Source organism: Rhinatrema bivittatum, chromosome 7, assembly GCF_901001135.1.
Source record: "Rhinatrema bivittatum chromosome 7, aRhiBiv1.1, whole genome shotgun sequence".
Lineage (NCBI taxonomy): Eukaryota > Metazoa > Chordata > Amphibia > Gymnophiona > Rhinatrematidae > Rhinatrema > Rhinatrema bivittatum.
Window position 1 is genome coordinate 185624714 of NC_042621.1, and position 20164 is coordinate 185644877.

The 20164-nt window shown below is 43.3% G+C and overlaps 1 protein-coding gene across 1 annotated transcript in view; it reads left to right on the forward strand.

Annotated features, from left to right (window-relative positions):
• The window catches only part of VSTM4 (V-set and transmembrane domain containing 4), a 118387-nt gene that overhangs the window by 52245 nt on the left and 45978 nt on the right, over positions 1-20164 (forward strand). Inside the window, exon 5 of the mRNA XM_029609623.1 lies at positions 10097-10130. Coding sequence (XP_029465483.1) covers positions 10097-10130 — 34 coding nt within the window. The remainder of the gene's footprint in view (positions 1-10096; positions 10131-20164) is intronic.

Sequence of the window (20164 nt, forward strand, 5' to 3'; positions counted from 1 at the left end):
ATTCGATGGTATTGTATTATTTATTGCATTTACTACTATAAATTTATTTTAAGAAATATAGGTAATGAATATATTGTTGAAAATAATGATGTCAGAATACTATAGTAAAATTACAGATTTTACAAAAGCATTTAATCTATTATATATATAAGGTCAAAATTCATAGGAGATGGTGGAACTTTCAAGTTATTTTTTTAAAATTATTTATTACATGTTTAATTTAATAATTTCTAAGCAAGTTGGGTAATTGTCAGGTTCTTGTGGCCTGGTTTGGCCTCTGTTGGAAACAGGTTGCTGGGCTTGATGGACCCTTGGTCTGACCCAGTATGGCAATTTCTTATGTTCTTAAAAAACAATAGACTAAGTATCTGCCCTCATTACGATTAACAAATCAATAACACAACTAAAAATAAAATAAGAGTATCTATATGCCTACCCATTGATAAATAAAATCAAAATACTGATGAAAATAACATGTTTTTAGTTGCTTTTTGGAGAATAAAAAAATCTCGGGTAAGCTGCAATTTAGAGCAAAATTTACTGGAAGTCAGAGAAAGCCCCAAGATTTGGATAACCTGCCATCTGACTAAATTTTTCCAGAGTAAGTTATTATCTAGAAAAACATAGCTGGATAAATCAGGGGCATTATGGAATGAGCAAAGTTACCAGGTAACTTAGGCCTAGATTCGTCATGTAGCTACAAATTTCGCATGAATAACACCTTGATAAAAAAGGGGCGTGGTTAGGGTAATTTTTGAGATACCACAATGCATGCTATTTTAGTGCTTCACATAGGTAACACCCCTCATATTCATTAACTCCTCCCCTTTGACTAAATTTTGAAAATTTGTATATGCATCTCACAATGCGAAAAATAACGCATGCATTATGGCGTTATTACAGCATTAGGGCCCTAACGCCTGTGATAACACCCTAATGCATTTTAATGAATGATTCTGCATGCTAGATAATTCTAGTGCTACATAATAAATAGAAAACAATATAATTATGGTAAATAAATACTGAAGATAAGATATTAAATTGCAATATAGTTTATCCTTAACATGGAACCTTGGAGAACAGTTAAGTGATATCATAAATAGAATATTCAGATAGTAGTACTTGTTACAAGTGGAATTCACTGTGTTGTAGTAAAGATTTCATATAAGTATTATGATAATAAACAAGTTCAATTACCGCTTTCTCCAAGGACAAGAAGGATACATTTTCCTCACATATGGGTGATGACATTGAGTGGATCATGATTCAAAGCTGAGAATCTACAGTTGTAAAAGCTTTCAAACTTGCTCTAATGAACACATGAGGGACTTCCCATATTTCTTTGTCACAGAAGGCCCCTCCCACTTCTTTTTTCTCCATGGAGCCCAATGTTCAAGTAACTTTATTGATAGTCTCCAGTGCAGATGCTTTTCTCCTTGGTAGTAATCTCTATTAGATAGATTTTTTATATTCTTTGACATCCTTTCATAATTTTTAACTTGAAGTTCTCTGTATTAATGCATCAAGAGCATCAGGTGCCTTTTTCTTTTTTCCCAAATTCAGCCATTTGATTTTGGTTTGTCAGTTTTTTGCCTGATGTTCTAAAATGAAAAGAAAGCCAACAGCTTCCAAAAGTGCCCTGGTGAAACCAAATGATGTCTATCATGGATCCATAATAAATATTTGTGCCTGGAGGACAAGCATAAAATCTCAAGTTGCAGTACTTGCAATAGATGACTTAAAGAGGACACTGAATCCATTGGAGCTTTTTGGAGAAGCTTTTTGGGTCAAATAATCAAATCCATTGGCATTAGCATCAGAGATTGGTTCTGCAACCTGCACAAAAGCGGCAGAATCAAAGAGAGGTGTGGCAATTTCAGTTTGGCTTTGTTGACACAGGATCATGTTGAAAGGTCTTTCACCATTTGGCCCCACAGTAAACATTTGTGAGTGGAGAAAGAGAGATGAATTTTGTTCCTGTTCCAGTATCAACTAGGAATGTGCAGACCAAAAAACATTGTTTCGATTTGTTCATTCGTTTTGTTGGGACCCACATTTGTTTCATTAGTTTCAAAATGAAAAAAAAATTGTTTATTCATTTCAATTATTTAATTTGTTTTCTTTACAATATATGGATGAATTATTACAGTCTATAATAGGCTCTAGAATAGTGAATTTTATATCAATTGTAATGAAACTTGGGAGAAGAAATCATCAAAAGGGGGAAAGAGTTGCACGGTATTTTAGAAAATGGCAAAGTGGCATAAAAAAAGTGGCATAAAGAAACCTAAGGCTTTGCAAAGGGGCCTGAGGATTACAGGATTGGCAGGAGATCTCTAATGCAATGCAAGTGAAGCAAAGAAGCAGAAAGAGAAGGAAGAATACATTAAGGTTTAGAAAGAGGATGGCTGCCCAATAATAGTGTCATGAACAGTTGATGGCAGCACAAGAGGCAAAGTGGCACCAAAAGTGGCATCAGGACCCTAAGACAACAGGAAGGGGGAATGAAGCAGAAAATGTAGCAGAAAAAATCCCAAGGTACAGATAAAGGGTCCAAGAATCAAAAAGAGTGGTATCAAGATAAAGAATTCAAAAGCATGGGAGAGGTGCACAGCAGCACCCCAGATTGGCAGGAAGTCCTCAAAGTATAAGAGCTAGAGTATGCCAGGAAGATATAGACAGAAATAAGTTAAGAAAATAAAGATGTAAAATCTGCACATGGCAGCAAAGCTGAGTGGCATAAGGATCTGAAGATGTAGAATGAGGGGCATAGCATTAAGGCAGAGTGGCATGGGAGATACTGGACCATCGGCTGCCAGTATTCAAAATGGCGCCAATAGCCTTTGCCCTTACTTTGTCACAGGGGCTACCAGTGCCATTGGTCAGCCCCTGTCACATGTTGGAGCACAAAATGGCACCAGCCATCCAGTGCTCCTACCATGTGACAGGTCCGGACAATGGCACGGATACCCTGTCACATGGTAAGGGCAAAGGGCCATCGGCGCCATTTTGATTAGTGGCAGCCGACGGCCTGGGAGTGGGAGATCACTCCAGGGACCCCCACTGGACCACCAGGTACCTGTGAAAGGTTTTTTGGGGGGTCGGGAGGGTGGGGGAAGCTAAGGGATTAGTTTTAAAGGGTCGTGGTGGGTTTAGGGGTTATTTTTGTGTGCCGTTTTTCCCGCCCTCCCCCAAAATGATAAGAGAACTCCCATGATCATCCTATCGTTTTGGGGGAGCCCCCAATTTCTGACGATTTTGAAAATATCGTCCGATATTTTCAATCGTCCGAAGCCCGATTCACATCCCTAGTCCTAACACCACTTGTTGGCTGAGACAGATTTGGTTCCTATTCATGTGGGAGCTGTCCATCAGGAAATGAGTTTGTTTGGGGAATTCTCCAACTCTTATCACTCAAAACCAGAGAACTACACTTCATTCCAAACTCAGGCCCCAAGCCCTCATAGCCTAAATGTTGAGAGGCTAGTGTTAAGTTCTCTATTGGAAAATGTGTCTCATATTCTTCTGACTTCTAAGAAGGATTCCACCAGAAGGTCATATTATTTAAATGGAGAAGTTTTGCCTTGTGGCATGAGGGAAAAGCCTTAGAGCTTTTTTCCTGTGCAGCACAAAAGCTGCTTGAATATCTTCTACATCTTTCAGAGTCTGGTTTGAAAACTAATTCCATTAGAGTTCACCTCAGTGCAATTGGCGTTTGCTATCATCATTCAAGCTTTGTTCCTAGATATGTAGAAGGTGGACCCATTTCTGTACAGCCTTCTGTTGCCAGATCCATGCAGAGCTTGCTTCTATTGAAGCTTTCCACTGTGTGATGGGTCCTCAGTGTGGTATTGAGCCAGCTTATAAAAGCTCCCTTTGTGCCACTAGACTCCTGTGAGCTGAAATACCTGAACTGAAAGTTTATCACTTAGACATGCAGAATTAGTGTGTTCCAGGATCTACTGATTTATCCGCTCTAACATTTTTTCATAATAAGATGGTTCTGCGCATGAATTTTAATTTCCTGTCTAAAATAGTGTCATCCTAATCAATCATCCTCCCAACAAATTTTCCCAGGCCACATATCCACAAAGATAAAGAAGGTTAAGGTTTAAGGTTTATTTATTTTTATACCGTCATTTCAGTGGAACCATCATAACTGTGAACAATAATTAAAGTAAGAAAATACAATACATAATCAAATCATATAAAACTTAATAATCAGTAAAACATAAATACTAAAATAAATTTAAGTTAATCAATTAAACCAAAAAGATAAGATAAACTAGGATTAAAAAAAAGCTTATTCAGTCTAGATTGCAGAAGAGCCTTAGGCTTTTATCTGAGGCAGACTGAAGCCTATAGAAAGTCCATCCAGCTGATGGTTTCTTTTCATCCTAATTGACCTGGAATTGCCATAGTCCAGTTGGATAGCAGATTGCATCTCTTGCTGTTATGTCTAGGCAGGCCTGATCCTGGACGTGTCAGATCCATGGCAGTGTTGGTGGCCCACCTGAGACTGACTACTAGGGACGGGATTTACAAAACTGCAAGGTGAAAGTTCCATCCACACGTTCATATCTCATTACTGTTTGGATGGGGATTCCCAATGTGTCAGTAGGTTTGGACCTGATATACATTTTGGACACCCATATGCAACAGGGCATGTGGGCACACCACTCCTCCCCCCTGTAAGGGGAAGAGGGAAGGAGAAGGGAGTACAGAACTCCAGATTGCCTCCTCACCCTCCAACCACTTGTTACTTAAAGCAGTAGTGAGTATCCAGTAGGGATGTGAATCGTTTTTTGACGATTTAAAATATTGTCCGATATATTTTAAATCGTCAAAAATCGTTAGGGCCACGATACAATACCAATTCCCCCGATTTATCGTCAAAAAATCGTAAATCGGGGGAAGGGGGAGGGCAGGAAAACCGGCACACTAAAACCCCCTAAAACCCACCCCCGACCCTTTAAATTAAATCCCCCACCCTCCCGAACCCCCCCCCCCCCAAATGCCTTAAATTACCCTGGGGTCCAGCGGCGGTCCATAGCTAAATCGGGGGAAGGGGGAGGGCAGGAAAACCGGCACACTAAATCCCCCTAAAACCCACCCCCGACCCTTTAAATTAAATCCCCCCAAATGCCTTAAAGTACCCTGGGGTCCAGAGGCGGTCCAAAACGGGCTCCTGCTGTTGAAGCGTGTTGTCTTCAGCCGGCGCCATTTTGCAAAATGGCCACCGCAAAATGGCGGCGGCCATAGACCAACACGATTCGACCGCAGGAGGTCGCTTCCGGACCCCTGCTGGACTTTTGGCAAGTCTTGTGGGGTCAGGAGGCCCCCCCCAAGCTGGCCAAAAGTCTCTGGGGGTCCAGCGGGCGTCCGGGAGCGATCTCCTGCCGCGAATCGTTTTCCGTACGGATAATGGCGCCGGCCATACGCGTATGGCCGGCGCCATTTTCCGTATGGAAAATGGCGCTGGCAGGAGATCGACTGCAGGAGGTCGTTCAGTGAGGGTTCCGGACCTCCGCTGAACGACCTCCTGCAGTCGATCTCCTGCCAGCGCCATTTCCCGTACGGAAAATGGCGCCGGCTATACGCGTATGGCCGGCGCCATTATCCGTACGGAAAACGATTCGCGGCAGGAGATCGCTCCCGGACGCCCGCTGGACCCCCAGAGACTTTTGGCCAGCTTGGGGGGGCCTCCTGACCCCCACAAGACTTGCCAAAAGTCCAGCGGGGGTCCGGAAGCGACCTCCTGCGGTCGAATCGTGTTGGTCTATGGCCGCCGCCATTTTGCGGCGGCCATTTTGCAAAATGGCGCCGGCTGAAGACAACACGCTTCAACAGCAGGAGCCCGTTTCGGACCGCCGCTGGACCCCAGGGTACTTTAAGGCATTTGGGGGGGGTTCGGGAGGGGGGATTTAATTTAAAGGGTCTGGGGTGGGTTTTAGGGGGATTTAGTGTGCCGGTTTTCCTGCCCTCCCCCTTCCCCTGATTTAGCTATGGACCGCCGCTGGATCCCATGGTAATTTAAGGCATTTGGGGGTGGGGGATTTAATTTAAAGGGTCGGGGGTGGGTTTTAGGGGGTTTTAGTGTGCCGGTTCACGATTTTAACGATTTTCACGATATTCTAAACACCCAAACGGCAACGATACTATTCCCTCCCCCTCCCAGCCGAAATCGATCGTTAAGACGATCGAGGACACGATTCACATCTCTAGTATCCAGCAGCAGCAACAACTCTGAAAAATAAATTCAGCACGGGGGGCATTTAGCTGCCTGTCACGCTCTCAAGGCCCTGTGGCTTCCTGTTACTATGGAAATCTGTGTGAGGGGTGGTGCTATCATAGGGCTTTGATACCACGATGGGCAGTTGGTGGCCCCACACTGAATTTATTTTTCAAAGTTGTGATTCAGAGGCAGGCTTGGATAAAGTCATAGCAGTGGCAATGCTCCAGTGCCTATCAATATTTGACACCAGAGGCAGTAGCTACGTTGCCTGTGCCTAAATCTGAGCCTGATTTGATCAGTCTGTCCTATAAGGTATATTTGAAGTTAGTCCAACTCTATTCCCCCAAGGCCCATTCTAATTTTTTCTAGGTTGCCTTCTTAAAAAGAAAAAAAAGAATAAAAATTCATAAAATGGCCAATTGCCAACAAAAACACCGTGTCACGTTGGTATGTTGTATTTTCCCTTTTTTTCTATGAAGACAGTGTGTAGCTTGGGATTCCCATGTGTGAGGACAATGTATCCTGCTTGTACTTAGAGAAAGCACAGTTGCTTACCTGTAACAGGTGTTCTCCAAGAACAGTGAGTACTTAGTCCTCACAAAACCCTTCCACCTCTCCTAGGAGTTGGATCCTTCTTTTTAAAAGCAAAATACTGAACTGGGAGGAGCTCTGGGCAGTCACCATAATACTGGAAATCCCACGCATACTCAGTAGAGCAGGTTAGAGATTTTTAGAGCTGTAAATTCTCAGCTAAGATCCAGGCTCCATCTGGTGATGTCAATCTTGTGTGAGGACTTAATATCCTGGTTTCCTTGGAGACCACCTGTTACAGGTAAGCAATTCTACTGTATTTTCCTTGTCATGATGAGGAATGGTGAAACAAATTATTTAGGAAACATAGACACAAGCCGCAAAATTTTATTTTAGAAAAATATATAAATTGCTTAGAAACATGTTTATACCAGGCAATTATTACCTATGACCAAGTTCCTTCACTACCAGCATGGAATATTACTATGAGCATTCTCTTGAATACTCCTTAAATAGGTTTCTCAAGTATTTTATTATAAATTTCAGAATCTGTTTTTATTTTTTATTTCATCTGGGAAGGGAAAAAGAAATATAACAAGCAGATTGGCCAAAAGTAGGTTATGCCGTGGGATAAACAACAATCTCCCCCCCCCCCCCCCCCAAATTAACATTTTTATAAACAATTTTCTAGGTTTTTTCAGTATATTTTAATATTTTTTTAATTTTCATACAAAACATAATGTTAAAAATATTTTTAAATATTTTTGTTGCTCATAAATACTGTTCCAAAGCCACATCCAAATATAATATGGGCATCAAGGTTTACCACAAAAACAGAAGCAACCTTCTCTCAAAGGAAATTATCCAAAAACCACCACATGAGAGGGCAGAACTATGTTCAAATCTAAATATTAAAAAACATGTTTGCCAAGAGGCATTTAAATCAAAGAAGAGAGTATCAGAAGACTGTGCTTATAGTTTTAATCCACTGTCTCTCGCCCGCAATGGGCCCCAGACAGTATCAGCCGTTTAAGCACTGTGACCTTAATCATTTACTGTCGCCTTATTCACTTTCAACTTTTTCATTAATTTTATTGAAAAACATGTTATTCTCTTCTATTTCACCAACACATATGGCACCTATTTTTTAATTTAATTTTTGAATTTTTCATATATTAAAAACAAAAATACTTAGCCGAATCGGATGTTCACCATTCCACCCAGTGCAAAATTGCTTCAACGGCTCAGAAGCTCAATGATTTCACCCGACATGGGCCATGTTTCGGCTGACAAGCACCATACAACAAACAACATTATAGCACCATACAATAAACAAAATCAGTCTCTTTACTTTTTAATTTGTCTTTAATGTCTGTGATACTTCACTCTCACTCATGTTTCTTTACTCCTAATGACCCATGTATACCTGTAACAGTGTCATTACTTAATTTAACAGTCAACAATTTTTAAAGTTTGATTCCACTTTACATCTAGCTTACAGTGAAATATTCATGTCTTTCACAAGTCACACTCTTATATAGAACTGAAATATCCAAATTCTATATGCCTCTTCATGCACAGTACTTGACTGAAGTTGGTCTTGTATTCCATATTCTCAGCTCATGAAAATACATTGCGTTGCATTTCCATTTTTCTTAGTCACAGCACAGATTAATTTAGGCACCAAAATGGTGCCTGACTCAGGGAATCAAAAACAGCCTCAAGAGTGTTGTATTTCTTTTAATTATAACAAATACGGCTATTTAATATATTATCAGTTAGATATCACTACTTATCTGACTAACCCCATCATTCAGCAAAATGCATAATGGTGTTAAAGCACGCAATAACATGTTAATGCAGGCATTAACGTCATAATGCATGCAAAAAGTATGGTAACACAAAGTGCAAATGCAAATTTGGGGGGGGGGGGGATTGGGGAGGAGTTTGGGCAGGATTTAGTTGAATTAGAGGCAATATCGCATAGTTTTAAAGCCAGAATAACTACACCTTTCTTCCTGGCGTTAGACTGTGTGATATGCCCAAAATGGCCATAATGCAATTCATGAGATATAGATATAGATATCTAGCTAGAGAGAGAGAGTGTCTCTTTGGGGCCATCTAATAGGTCGAGGTGAGGTGTTAGTGATGGTTTAGGGTTTAAGGGCCAGTTTCGCATGTAGATTGAGATATACAAACAGCACAGTACACCTTGGTGAAGATTTGATGTCATTTGGCGTGAGGAAAGTCTCACAAAGATGAAATTTTGTACTGTGTTATAGAGATGTGCATTCGTTTTTGCCGAATTGGAAAATGTCAACGAAATTGTCCAATTCGGCATGGATCGGAGGACCCGAAAAATGATCGGGCTTTCTCCGAAATTTCAAGGAAAAATCATTTTTCGGGTTAGCGCGGGGGGGGGGGGGCACATTTATTTTAAAAAAAACCCAAACCCACCCAATCCTTCAAATTTACTTAATTACACCCCCACCCAGACACACACACCATCCCGATCCCCCCCAAGACTTACTGAAAGCCCTGGTGGTCCAGCTGGGCTCCCAGGAGCGATCTTCCGCTCTCAGGGCATCGGGCCTGCCAGGAATCAAAATGGCGCCGGTGGCCCTTTGCACTTACCATGTGACAGGGGCTACCGGTGCCATTGGTTGGCCACTGTCACATGGTAGGAGCAATGGACGGCCAGCACCATCTTAGAAAATGGTGTGGGCCATCCATTGCTCCTTCCATGTCACAGGGGCTGCCGGTGCCATTGGTCAGCCCCTGTCACATGGTAGGAGCACAAGTTGGCGCCGGCCATCCAGTGCTTCTACCATGTGACAGGGTCCGGCCAATGGCACGGATACCCTGTCACATGGTAAGGGCAAAGGGCCATCGGCGCCATTTTGATTAGTGGCAGCCGACGGCCCGGGAGCGGGAGATCGCTCCAGGGCCCCCACTGGACCAACAGGTACCTGTAAAAAGTTTTTTGGGGGGTCGGGAGGGTGGGGAAAGCTAAATGATTAGTTTTAAAGGGTCGGGGTGGGTTTAAGGGTTATTTTTGTGTGCCGTTTTTCCCGCCCTCCCCCAAAATGATAAGAGAACCCCCACGATCAATATCATGGGGTTTTCCTATCGTTTTGGGGGAGCCCCCGATTTCTGATGATTTTGAAAATATCGTCCGATATTTTCAATCGTCCGAAGCCCAATTCACATCCCTACTAGCTAGTAAGTGATGCGTTAACTGTTCTGTCAGTGTGTTGCCCAAGCATTGTCTGTATAGTTCTATATAGTCTGTACTGTACATTTCTGAAATGTCTTCTCTTCTTTCAACAGTAAAACATTATTTGGTGAAATGCCCTCAGAACAGGTAAATTTTCTTTTCATATAATAGAAAAAAAATCAAAAGTATACAAAATGATCTATGCCTACATAATTGTGCCAGTTTTGAATAACCTGTATTGTTCACAATGTACAGGCCACTTTTTTCTTTCTCTTACCCCTTATTCAGCTTTCCACTGGGGTAAATTTTGAAAGCCCTTGACGCGTGCCAAGTCAGGGAGATACTTGCGTCTCTTGGGCCAGCACGTGGCGTGTGTATTTTAAGAAGAGTCCCCGGCCGTGTGTATCTCCCGGTACCAGCTCAAAAGAAAAAGTCCAAAAAAGGGGCAGGGCGTGGGCATTCCTGGAATTTAAATGGAAACCAGCACGTATTTATGCACACAAGCACGCATGTGGGTCCCCTATTGAGTAACTTTACTTCTGCTATAAGTGGCGTGTAAGTTATAAAACAAAAAAAACTAGGCTAGTCAGTGGGGTTTTAAGGGTTGGGGCAAGTAGGGAAAAAGAGAGGTTACTTAGCAAGTGGGGTTAGGAAGTCCTATCCTGTAACTGGGCAAAATGGGAATGAACTGGTTTAACTGGTTATTGCGTTGGCACACATGTATATTAAAATCCCCCCACTTATGCGGTAGAAGCGGGCACATGCGCACATCCATATAAAATGGCGTGAACCTTTACGCACGTCCAGCCACATTTATAAGATGCATGCATATATGTGCCCATGTTATAAAATGGCCCAGCCCATGGGTGTGAGCCGGCATAAGTGAGTTCATGTTTGCCTGCACTGCTGTTTTAATGTTACCATCTTTGCCCTTATCTTCTCCCCAGCCCAAATTCCAGCCTTTTCTCCCCCTTCTTAGACCTTTCCTGCCATCACTACTATGTTACTGTGTTACTATATATGTATTCCAATGCCTTCACAACATCTCTCAGTCCCTCCCACCCCCTGTCTTATCCCGTTCTCAGATCCACTATCCACGAGTGTACTTTTTTGATTGCCTGCCCCTGCCTCTGGAACTCCCTACAGAACCCCTCAGTCAGACAAAATGCGCAAAATCATTTAAAAAGCAATTGAAGACCTACTTCTTCAGGCTTGCATTTGGAGAAACTTGTCTTGTGCTTTAAGCAGTTGTTCTTTACTTTTACTTTTGCTTACAATTTGATGTTTCCTGCTTTTATTTTGTTGTATTTGTATTTCATTATGTATGTATGACTATTACCAGCTGCAAACCTTGGAGCATGCAGGCTGCAACTCTAAATAAATAGATAAAAATAACCCAATTTCACACCCCTACTCATACTGTCCATGAGTCCCCTCCTCAGTCACCAATCAGAGATGTACATTTGATTTCAAACAAAATGAAAAATTTGAAAATGAAAAAAAAACAAAAAGAAACAGTTGCCAGTGAATGGATCAAGTGCAGTGAATAAATGAATACTAAGTGCTGGTAGCGGTGCACAACACTTTGCTTCTGGGACAGTTTGGGGAGTTAAGGGGTACAGTTTAGAGGTTTGGCAGTGGAAATTTGGGGCAATTTTTTTAATAGTATGAGTTGGGAGATCAGCGCTGCTTGCTGCAGGGCAATTTTAAGTTAAATTGGGGAGTGGGAGCAGGGTCAGAAGAAGAAACCTTTAACCATATGACAAGGTTTGCAAATATTGTGGGGAAGTAGGATCTGCTTGGCCATGCTACATCTTTGACTCTATTGCGGGTGAGCAGGAGGATTGATCTTTGCTCAGCTCCTAGTTATTTTATTGATATCTGGCTAACATTAGGACAAGGCTTTTTCTGACCATAGTTAGCTATATAACTTTTTCTGATTAGTGTTGATATTCAGTGCTAACCGGATAAACTTAAGCCTTGTTCCTGGAACATCCCTATGCAACCTCTTCTTTATATGGATATATTTTAACCAGATAATGACTTATCCAGTTACAATGTAACTGCTTGGGATGGCTGGGGGAGGGGAGGAGATTCAAATATTGGACTTTGTTCTGATAACTTCAAACGTTATTCAGACAAAGCCATTTGAATATTGACACATTAGAACAGAGTTTCCCAATCTTCTTCTGGAGGAACAGCTAACCTAAATTAATAAGCATGATATAGATCTGCATACATTGGATACCCAGAGTATGGAAATCTATTTCATGCATATTCATTATGGCAACCCTGAAACCCAACTGGATAGGTGTGCCTTCCAGGAGAGGGTTGGGAAACACAGCATTAGAAACTTAAAAAATACAAAGACAGGGTGTACAAGGGTGTACAGAAGAAAGAAGACATATAATGTAACCAAGAAAGGCAAGGACACATAACATGACAGGCACAACTCAGCAAAAACAGAGACAGCACATGTTGTATTAGTGCACTCAACAAAAGAACATGCTCACAGAAAGAAAGAAAACAATGTCACATTTCACATACATACAGGCAAAACAGACACAAGGAGGCAGTAGGCACTGTATGAAAAATTGAATAAATGGCATGCACAAACAAAACAGAGTACAACAGGGTCCACACTAGAATGCTAGACAAACACAGATACTATATGAAAACAACCTTGCAGACTCACATACCCTGGCTTTTATGAGAGAGAATGACAGTCATGTAGAATGCAAGACTCACAAGGTGGTAGGGATGTGCAGGCAAAAAGTTTTCGTTGCGTACGCGATAGGTATTGGTGGGGGGTCAATTCCGTTGTATGCGGAAGTATGGAGAATTCAATAAGTTGTCGATCTGTAAATACGTTACTACTAAATTAACTACAACCCCCCACCCTCCTGACCCCCCCAAGACTTACCAAAACTCCCTGGTGGTCCAGCGGTGGGGTCCGGGAACTCACTCAGACCCTCGGTGCTAGTTTCATCACGGCGCCGATAGCCTTTGTCACAGGGGCTACCGGTGCCATTGGTCAGCCCCTGTCACATGGCCATCAGCGCCATCTTGTGCTCCTACCATGTGACAGGGGCTGACCAATGGCACCGGTAGCCCCTGTGACATAGTATGGGCAAAGGCTATCGGCACCATTTTGAGTCCTGGCGTCGGACGGAAGGTCGCTCTGGGACCCCCGTTGGACCCACAGGACTTTTGGCCAGCTTGGGGGGGCCTCATGACCCCCACAAGACTTGCCAAAAGTCCAGCGGGGGTCCGGGAGCGACCTCCTTTCAAGCCGGCCGTCCGATCCCAATATTCAAAATGGCGCCGATCGCCGCCATTTTGAGTATTGGCGGGACGGCGATTTTGAGTCTCAAAATGGCGGCGATCGGCGCCATTTTGAATATTGGGATCGGACGGCCGGCTTGAAAGGAGGTCGCTCCCGGACCCCCGCTGGACTTTTGGCAAGTCTTGTGGGGATCATGAGGCCCCCCCAAGCTGGCCAAAAGGCCCTGTGAGTCTAACGGGGGTCCCGGAGCGACCTGCCGTCCGACGCCAGGACTCAAAATGGCGCCGATAGCCTTTGCCCATACTATGTCACAGGGGCTACCGGTGCCATTGGTCAGCCCCTGTCACATGGTAGGAGCACAAGATGGCACTGATGGCCATGTGACAGGGGCTGACCAATGGCACCGGTAGCCCCTGTGATGAAACTAGCACCGAGGGTCTGAGTGAGTTCCCGGACCCCACTGCTGGACTACCAGGGAGTTTTGGTGAGTCTTGAGGGGGTCAGGAGGGTGGGGGGGGTTTAAATTTTTATTTAGGCCGAATTAAACAGAAATCTGTTTAATACGTGGGGAGTCGCGATGCGTTTCGCCTCCCCACGTATTTAATAGATAGCAAAAAATAAGTTGCGGATTACAAATATGTGGAAAACGGATGCACACCTCTACAAGGTGGATTGGTTCTACTAGTCAATTTGGTCCTCTGTTCCCTCATACCCCTGAGGTGCTTCTGTAGGCCAGCAGGACAATTGCCTCCCCCACTTAACTCTCCCAATAGCTAGGAGCTTTTAGTAAGCATTTTGTCCTAGGGATGGGAATCATTTTTCTGACGGATGAAAATATCATACGACATTTTCTCATCCATCAAGTATCGAGAGGTCCCCGAAAGTGATAGGAAAACCCCACAAAATTTTTGTGTGGTTTTCTTATCGTTTGGGGGAGGGGGAAGAAAGGGCACACAGAAAAAAAAACCCCAATCCCACCCCGACCCTTTAAATCTAATTATTTAGAATCCCCCATCCTCCCGATCCACAAAAAACTTTCCTAAATTACCTGGTGGTCCAGCGGGGGTCCCAGGAGTGATCTCCCACTCTTGGGCCATCAGCTGCCAGTAAACAAAATGGTGCCCATGGCCCTTTGCCCTTACCATGTGACAGAGGCTATCGGTGCCATTGGCCGGCCCCTATCACAAGATAGGAGAAATGGTTGGCCCGTGCCATTTTTTAAGATGGCGCCAGCCATCCATTGCTCCTCTCATGTGACAGGGGCCGGCCAATGGCACCGATAGCCCCTGTCACATGGTAAGGGCCAAGGGCCATCAGTGCCATTTTGTTTACTGGCAGACGATGGTCCGAGAGCGGGAGATCGCTCCCGGGACTCCCGCTGGAGCACCAGGTACTTTAGGAAAGTTTGGGGGGGTGGGGGATTCTAAATAATTAGATTGAAAGGGTCGGGCTGGGTTTGTTTTTTTTTTCGGCTCGGGACAGCCAAAAAAAAGAAAAAAACATCTGGACCATGGGAAACGAAGATTTCCCACGGGTTCACAATGCCGAAACCGGAACCGATTCACATCCTTATTTTATACTAATTTTCAAACAGAAACTACCAAAGCAGTAAATGTTTGTGTGATTCCAGTCAGAGAGGCGGTCTATAGAATAATGGATTCTCCTTCTATGACTAGACTTCCAAGTGGAACTGTCCCTAAATGGAGTATTCTAGCAATGCCCCTATACCTGTGAGCCAATGAATACAAGGTAAAATAGTGCAGCTTTTAATATTTCAAGAACAACAGCTGCCATAAGAGAAATACATATAAAGATATAACCGTAGACAACTAGGAATATGGATGTAGTCAAATTGCTTTTCAATGAAAGTCTACAACAGGGGTTTCCAAACTAGGTCCTTGATAGCCAAAACTCAGTCAGGTTTTCAGGATTTCCTCAATGAATATGCATGAGATTTATTTACATAAACTGTCTCCATTGAATGCAAATATATCTCATGCATATCCATTGTGGAAATCATGAAAACCCAATTACTCTACTCTGTTGACTGAGTCCAGTAATATACAATGGGAAGTGGAGATGATAAGCGGTATATACAATTGGTATAAACCACAATAGTAAATGGTATAGCGCTAAAGAAGTTCACGGAACCTTGTATTGGATTACTCAAAAGATGAAGCATAGAAAGAAATTAGATTCAGCATTTCCACCTTTATTCATGAATGGTTGAAGAAAAGTTTCAGTCCCCTGACACGGACTGTGTTTCGCCACATGGGCTACGTCGGGAGGGACAGAAGCCCAAGAAATCAACTTATGGTAAATGTCCAAAACTTAAGACGGGAATAAAGTCCATGTGCAGTCAGAGAAGTTGCCTTAAATCTGTGTGAAGCACCTTGCGGAGGATAATCTGAAATGGGGTTGAGCTTGCAGGCGTGAAGGCCACAGCCAGAACTGCAATTTTTTAAAACTTATGTCGAGCCAATTCAAACGTTCAAAAAGCAGAGAGGCAAGTAAGGCTTCGGAGTAAACCTGAAGGCAAAAGTTCCGTGGCATCTCTGCAGGGCTTCAAACAACATTAAGGCAACTTCTCTGATTGCAGTTGGACTTTATTCCCGTCTTAAGTTTTGGACATTTACCATAAGTTGATTTCTTGGGTTTCTGTCCCTCCCAATGCAGCCCATGTGGTGAAACACGGTCCGAGTCGAGGGACCAAAACTTTTCTGCAACCATTCGTGAATAAAGGTGGAAATGCTGAATCTAATTTCCTTCTATGCTTCATCTTTTGAGTAATCCAGTACAAGGTTCCGCGAACCCCAGTAATATACATACATATGTGAAGATACCTCAAAATTGCTGCTATTTTCCCTTTCTGGTAGTACTAGATATTCTGGGTTGGGGAGACTCCAGGATTTTCTTTGTTCAGTTTTATCTAAAATGTTTCAGCTGTTTGAATATGTAATGCATCTGAATTTCCATGGGAAATGTCAATATGATATTTTAATGTTGAAAACAAGGGAGTAGTGTGTTAGTCCCCTTAATAGCATGAGCTGATGTGATTGATTGAAGATATGTCCAGGAAAGTATAAATTCTGGGATACTTGTTGGGATAGGGCCCTTTCTAGGATGGAGATTATAGAGAGAGAGACCTCCAATATGTTTAAAAGGATTAGGAATTTGGGGTAATGTGCCTATTCTTTTTGTTAGGTTGATTGGAATAAGATGGGAAGTGTACCTAATGTGTGGAGATTTTAAGTACTGTAATAGGAAGAGATGTAAGCAACACATTCCATAAAACTATTAATAGGTGAAGTTGGAAAATCTAATTTCTGTTCAAGTAAAGGCTGAGCAATTGGCATATTTATTCTTCGGGGTGCCAAAGAGTGTATGACTGGGGAGATTTTACTCTGACTGTAGTACATAATGACTGGCTGTAAAACCAGAAATAAAGTTGAGAGTTTTGATTTATCTGAGAGTGATGAGGCTCTGTCTCAATGCTTTATCATGCCATCACTAAGGGAATAACTCACAGGTTTAGGGTTCATGGAAGAGAGGAGATGAGTATCCTTCCTAACCAGCCAAGAGAAGGTGAACCCCTGCTGTTTTCTATCCAGGCCCACTTTATCATCTGAAAGATGCATGACCCATAATGCTGAACCCATTAAATAAATTTGAGAGTCTGATTTCTGTCACATAATTCCAGCACCTTGCAGCATTTTATGTACCCTGGTGTAGCCGGAGGTTACACTTAAGCACACAAAGGTCCATATTCAAAGAGGTTTGTCCAGTAAGTTATCACTTAGCTAGAAAAACTCTGGGGTTTTGAATTTCCTGCCCATTTGACCAACTCTGACTTATCTGGCTAAGTTGTCAGCTAGCTAACAACTTAGCCAGATAAGTCTGGGGCAGAGCAAAGTTATCCAACTAACATACAGGGACATTCATCAAAGTGCATTTTGGCGTTAACTCCCTCAATAACACCTGCGATAGATATCACAGAATGCAGTGTGAATGCAAATTTGTCAAATTATTCAAAGGGGCGGGATTGGGGAGGGGTTTGGGCAAGATTTAATGAAAATGAGGGGCATGTCAGACCTCTTTCCCTGAAGGTGTATAAGAATGCTTACTCACACTCCTAATGACTTTTTTGAGTAGCGGTTTTCCCACCTATCTGCACAACATTTATCCTCCATTTATCCTCTTTAAAGTTCTCTCAATCATTCACAAAGCAACACACAACCTCTCTCCCATCATGTTAAGTACACAACTTCGACCGCATACCTCTTCTAGACCCATCAGAAGCGCATACAAAGGCACACTGTATGCCCCGCCTGCAAAAAATCACTAAGGAAGTGAGCACTATCTTCAGCAGGCCCCCACCAATGGAACACGCTCCCCCCAGATCTACGACTTGAACCAAGCCATCAGGAGTTTAAAAAAAAGCTAAAAACCTGGCTCTTCAGCCAAGCTTTCCCAGACACGTAATGCTGCCTGGATGACATGATAAACTCAATCAAGTGCTATCTCGTGAAGTTTCTAATTTTTTGACTCTCTTGATCGGTTTCACTGCCTCTGGGCCGTCTTTCGCTGCCCCTGGGCCTTTTTCCACTCAATTCCTCTCAATATTCTCTCTCACCCAAGAGGACAATGTTATATCTCTTGTCTCATATTCTATCCCATTCCAACTTTCCAATAGGACCTCTCCTCTCCCTTTCTTCACTTAATTGTATTCCTCCCCTTTTTAATTTGTATTTTCATTCAGGCAGACGCCAGGACTAATTCTTATGGTAGTTTTCAGTTCGGAGTTCATTTATTCAAGTTCTTTCATTCATATATTTTATATCCCGTATGCATTCAATTGTTATTTGTTCCTTTTTCATTCACTGGTTAATTGTACTATGTTCAATTGCTTCAATTGTTTTATGTAAAGCCTTGGGCAATAAAACCTTGGGCGATAAAGCCTTAGGCGATATAGCCTTGGGTGATTTACTGTTTTATGTAAACCGGAGTGATTTGTATGTCATACAGGAATCTCAGTATATAAAAATTAAAAACAAACAAACAAACAAACAAACAAATAAATAAATAAATAAATGTGTAGGCTGCAGTAAACAGTACCCCAGTCAAAGGGGCCTGACAGCAGCTTTCAGCCACAACAGCTTTAACATTATCTTAGCGGTGAAGGGTGCTGTAACTTGTGGTGAATTAGTCTTTTCCCAAGATTTGTACTGTCAACTGCGGCCTAGCCTAGATGGGGACAGGAGGCCTGTTGGTGTTTGAGGTAGTTGTGGGTGGATCCTTGGGCCGGTGGCAGATGACCACGCCCCCGGGGGAAGATCCCGAGAGGGACCACCAATCAGGCTCAGAGTATGGAGACAGACACTCACTAGTTCTTTTATTAAACAGTATATTGAACCACCAGAGATGGCAGTAGTGAGTTGGAAGTGTCCAGCAGGGCTGTAGTCCCTCAGGTACTGGAACAGCGATCCTGGATAACTGAGCTGTAGAGAAACTGAATATAGTGAGTAGGCAGGGTATGCAGAGTTTAGGAACAGAGCCTTGAAGGTAACACTCACACAATAGTCTCTAGACGTAGTCCAGGTGTTGGAATAGGTTAGGCTCTCGAGGAGCAAGTACCTGGTTCCAGGGAGAGCTCTGAGAGAGAAAAGATAACTCACTGGTGTAGTAGGCAATGATGACTTCCAGGCAGAAAGGGTATTCAGCAACCAGTCCAGGAACATGGGCCCTCAAGGAGCGAGTGCCAGTTCCTGACTGTGACCTGAAAAACAAAGAGAGAGCGAGGCCCCCGAGGAGTGGGTACCCCTGGTAAGTCCGAGGAGGCAGAGTAGCTTGGAGAGAGTGAAACTGGTCTGTAACCAACTCCTATTCAACTCCTTGCTAACTCGATTAGTTAGCGATTTCTAAGACCTTACATATCCGGTACTGATGACGTCATCTCAGGGGGACGCCCCTGAGGTTCACGCCACTGCTGGTACATCAGTTGGGATCGTGCCGCACGCGTGCCCTTGTGAATCATGGCGGATCGCAGCGTCGAGCTACTCCGGGGACGCCGGAGAAAGACGGCAGTGAGATGCCACGGTGGCCAACCTTCCACTTGAGCAAGAGGGAGTCGCCAAAAAGGTGAAGAGGGCGGAGTGGAGACGTCAAGCAGCGACGGTTGCAACAGTACCCCCCTTCAAAGGGTGATTATCTCTTTGGGTACCAGGCTTAGATCTTGAAAGATGAGCGAGGTGGAACTGACGAAGCATCTCTTGTCCAGAATATTGGTCTGAGGCTCCCAAGATCTTCTTTGGGGCCAAAACCTTCCCACTTTAGAAGGTATTCAAAAGTATTGCCTCTCTTGCAAACATCCAGGACCTCTTCTAAGTCGCCTTCTGCATTGATGACATGTGGATCTTGAGGTTTAGAAGAAAATTTGCTGAGTATGAGTGGTTTCAGAAAAGAAACGTGGAAAGCGTTATGAATATCAGCAGCAGTGGATGAGCTGCTGAGACGTCACTGAGTTTCAGTGGAAGTGGCAGTGTTGGGGAGCGTCCATAGACCACTTCAAAAGATGACACAGTAGTGGATCTTCCAGCTTGATGGAGGGACTCCTCGCGTCTTCCACTAGACGTCTGAGATTGAAGTTGCCTTCTGCTCCTGGGTCCATCGGGGCAGGAGTCTGAACCATGACCAGTCCATGAGTCCAAGAAACTGGAAGAGAAGGAGGAGGAATGAACATGGTATGGTCTAAGAACAGTCCTCCTGCAGGACTTAGGCCCATCCGTTTTCTGGACGAATGGAGCATGTAGAGACATTATGGCCGGACTGACCACAGTACATGCAAAGACCGTGCTTCTTCCGAAGTCTTCTCTCTTTTGAAGTTAAATGTCCACGA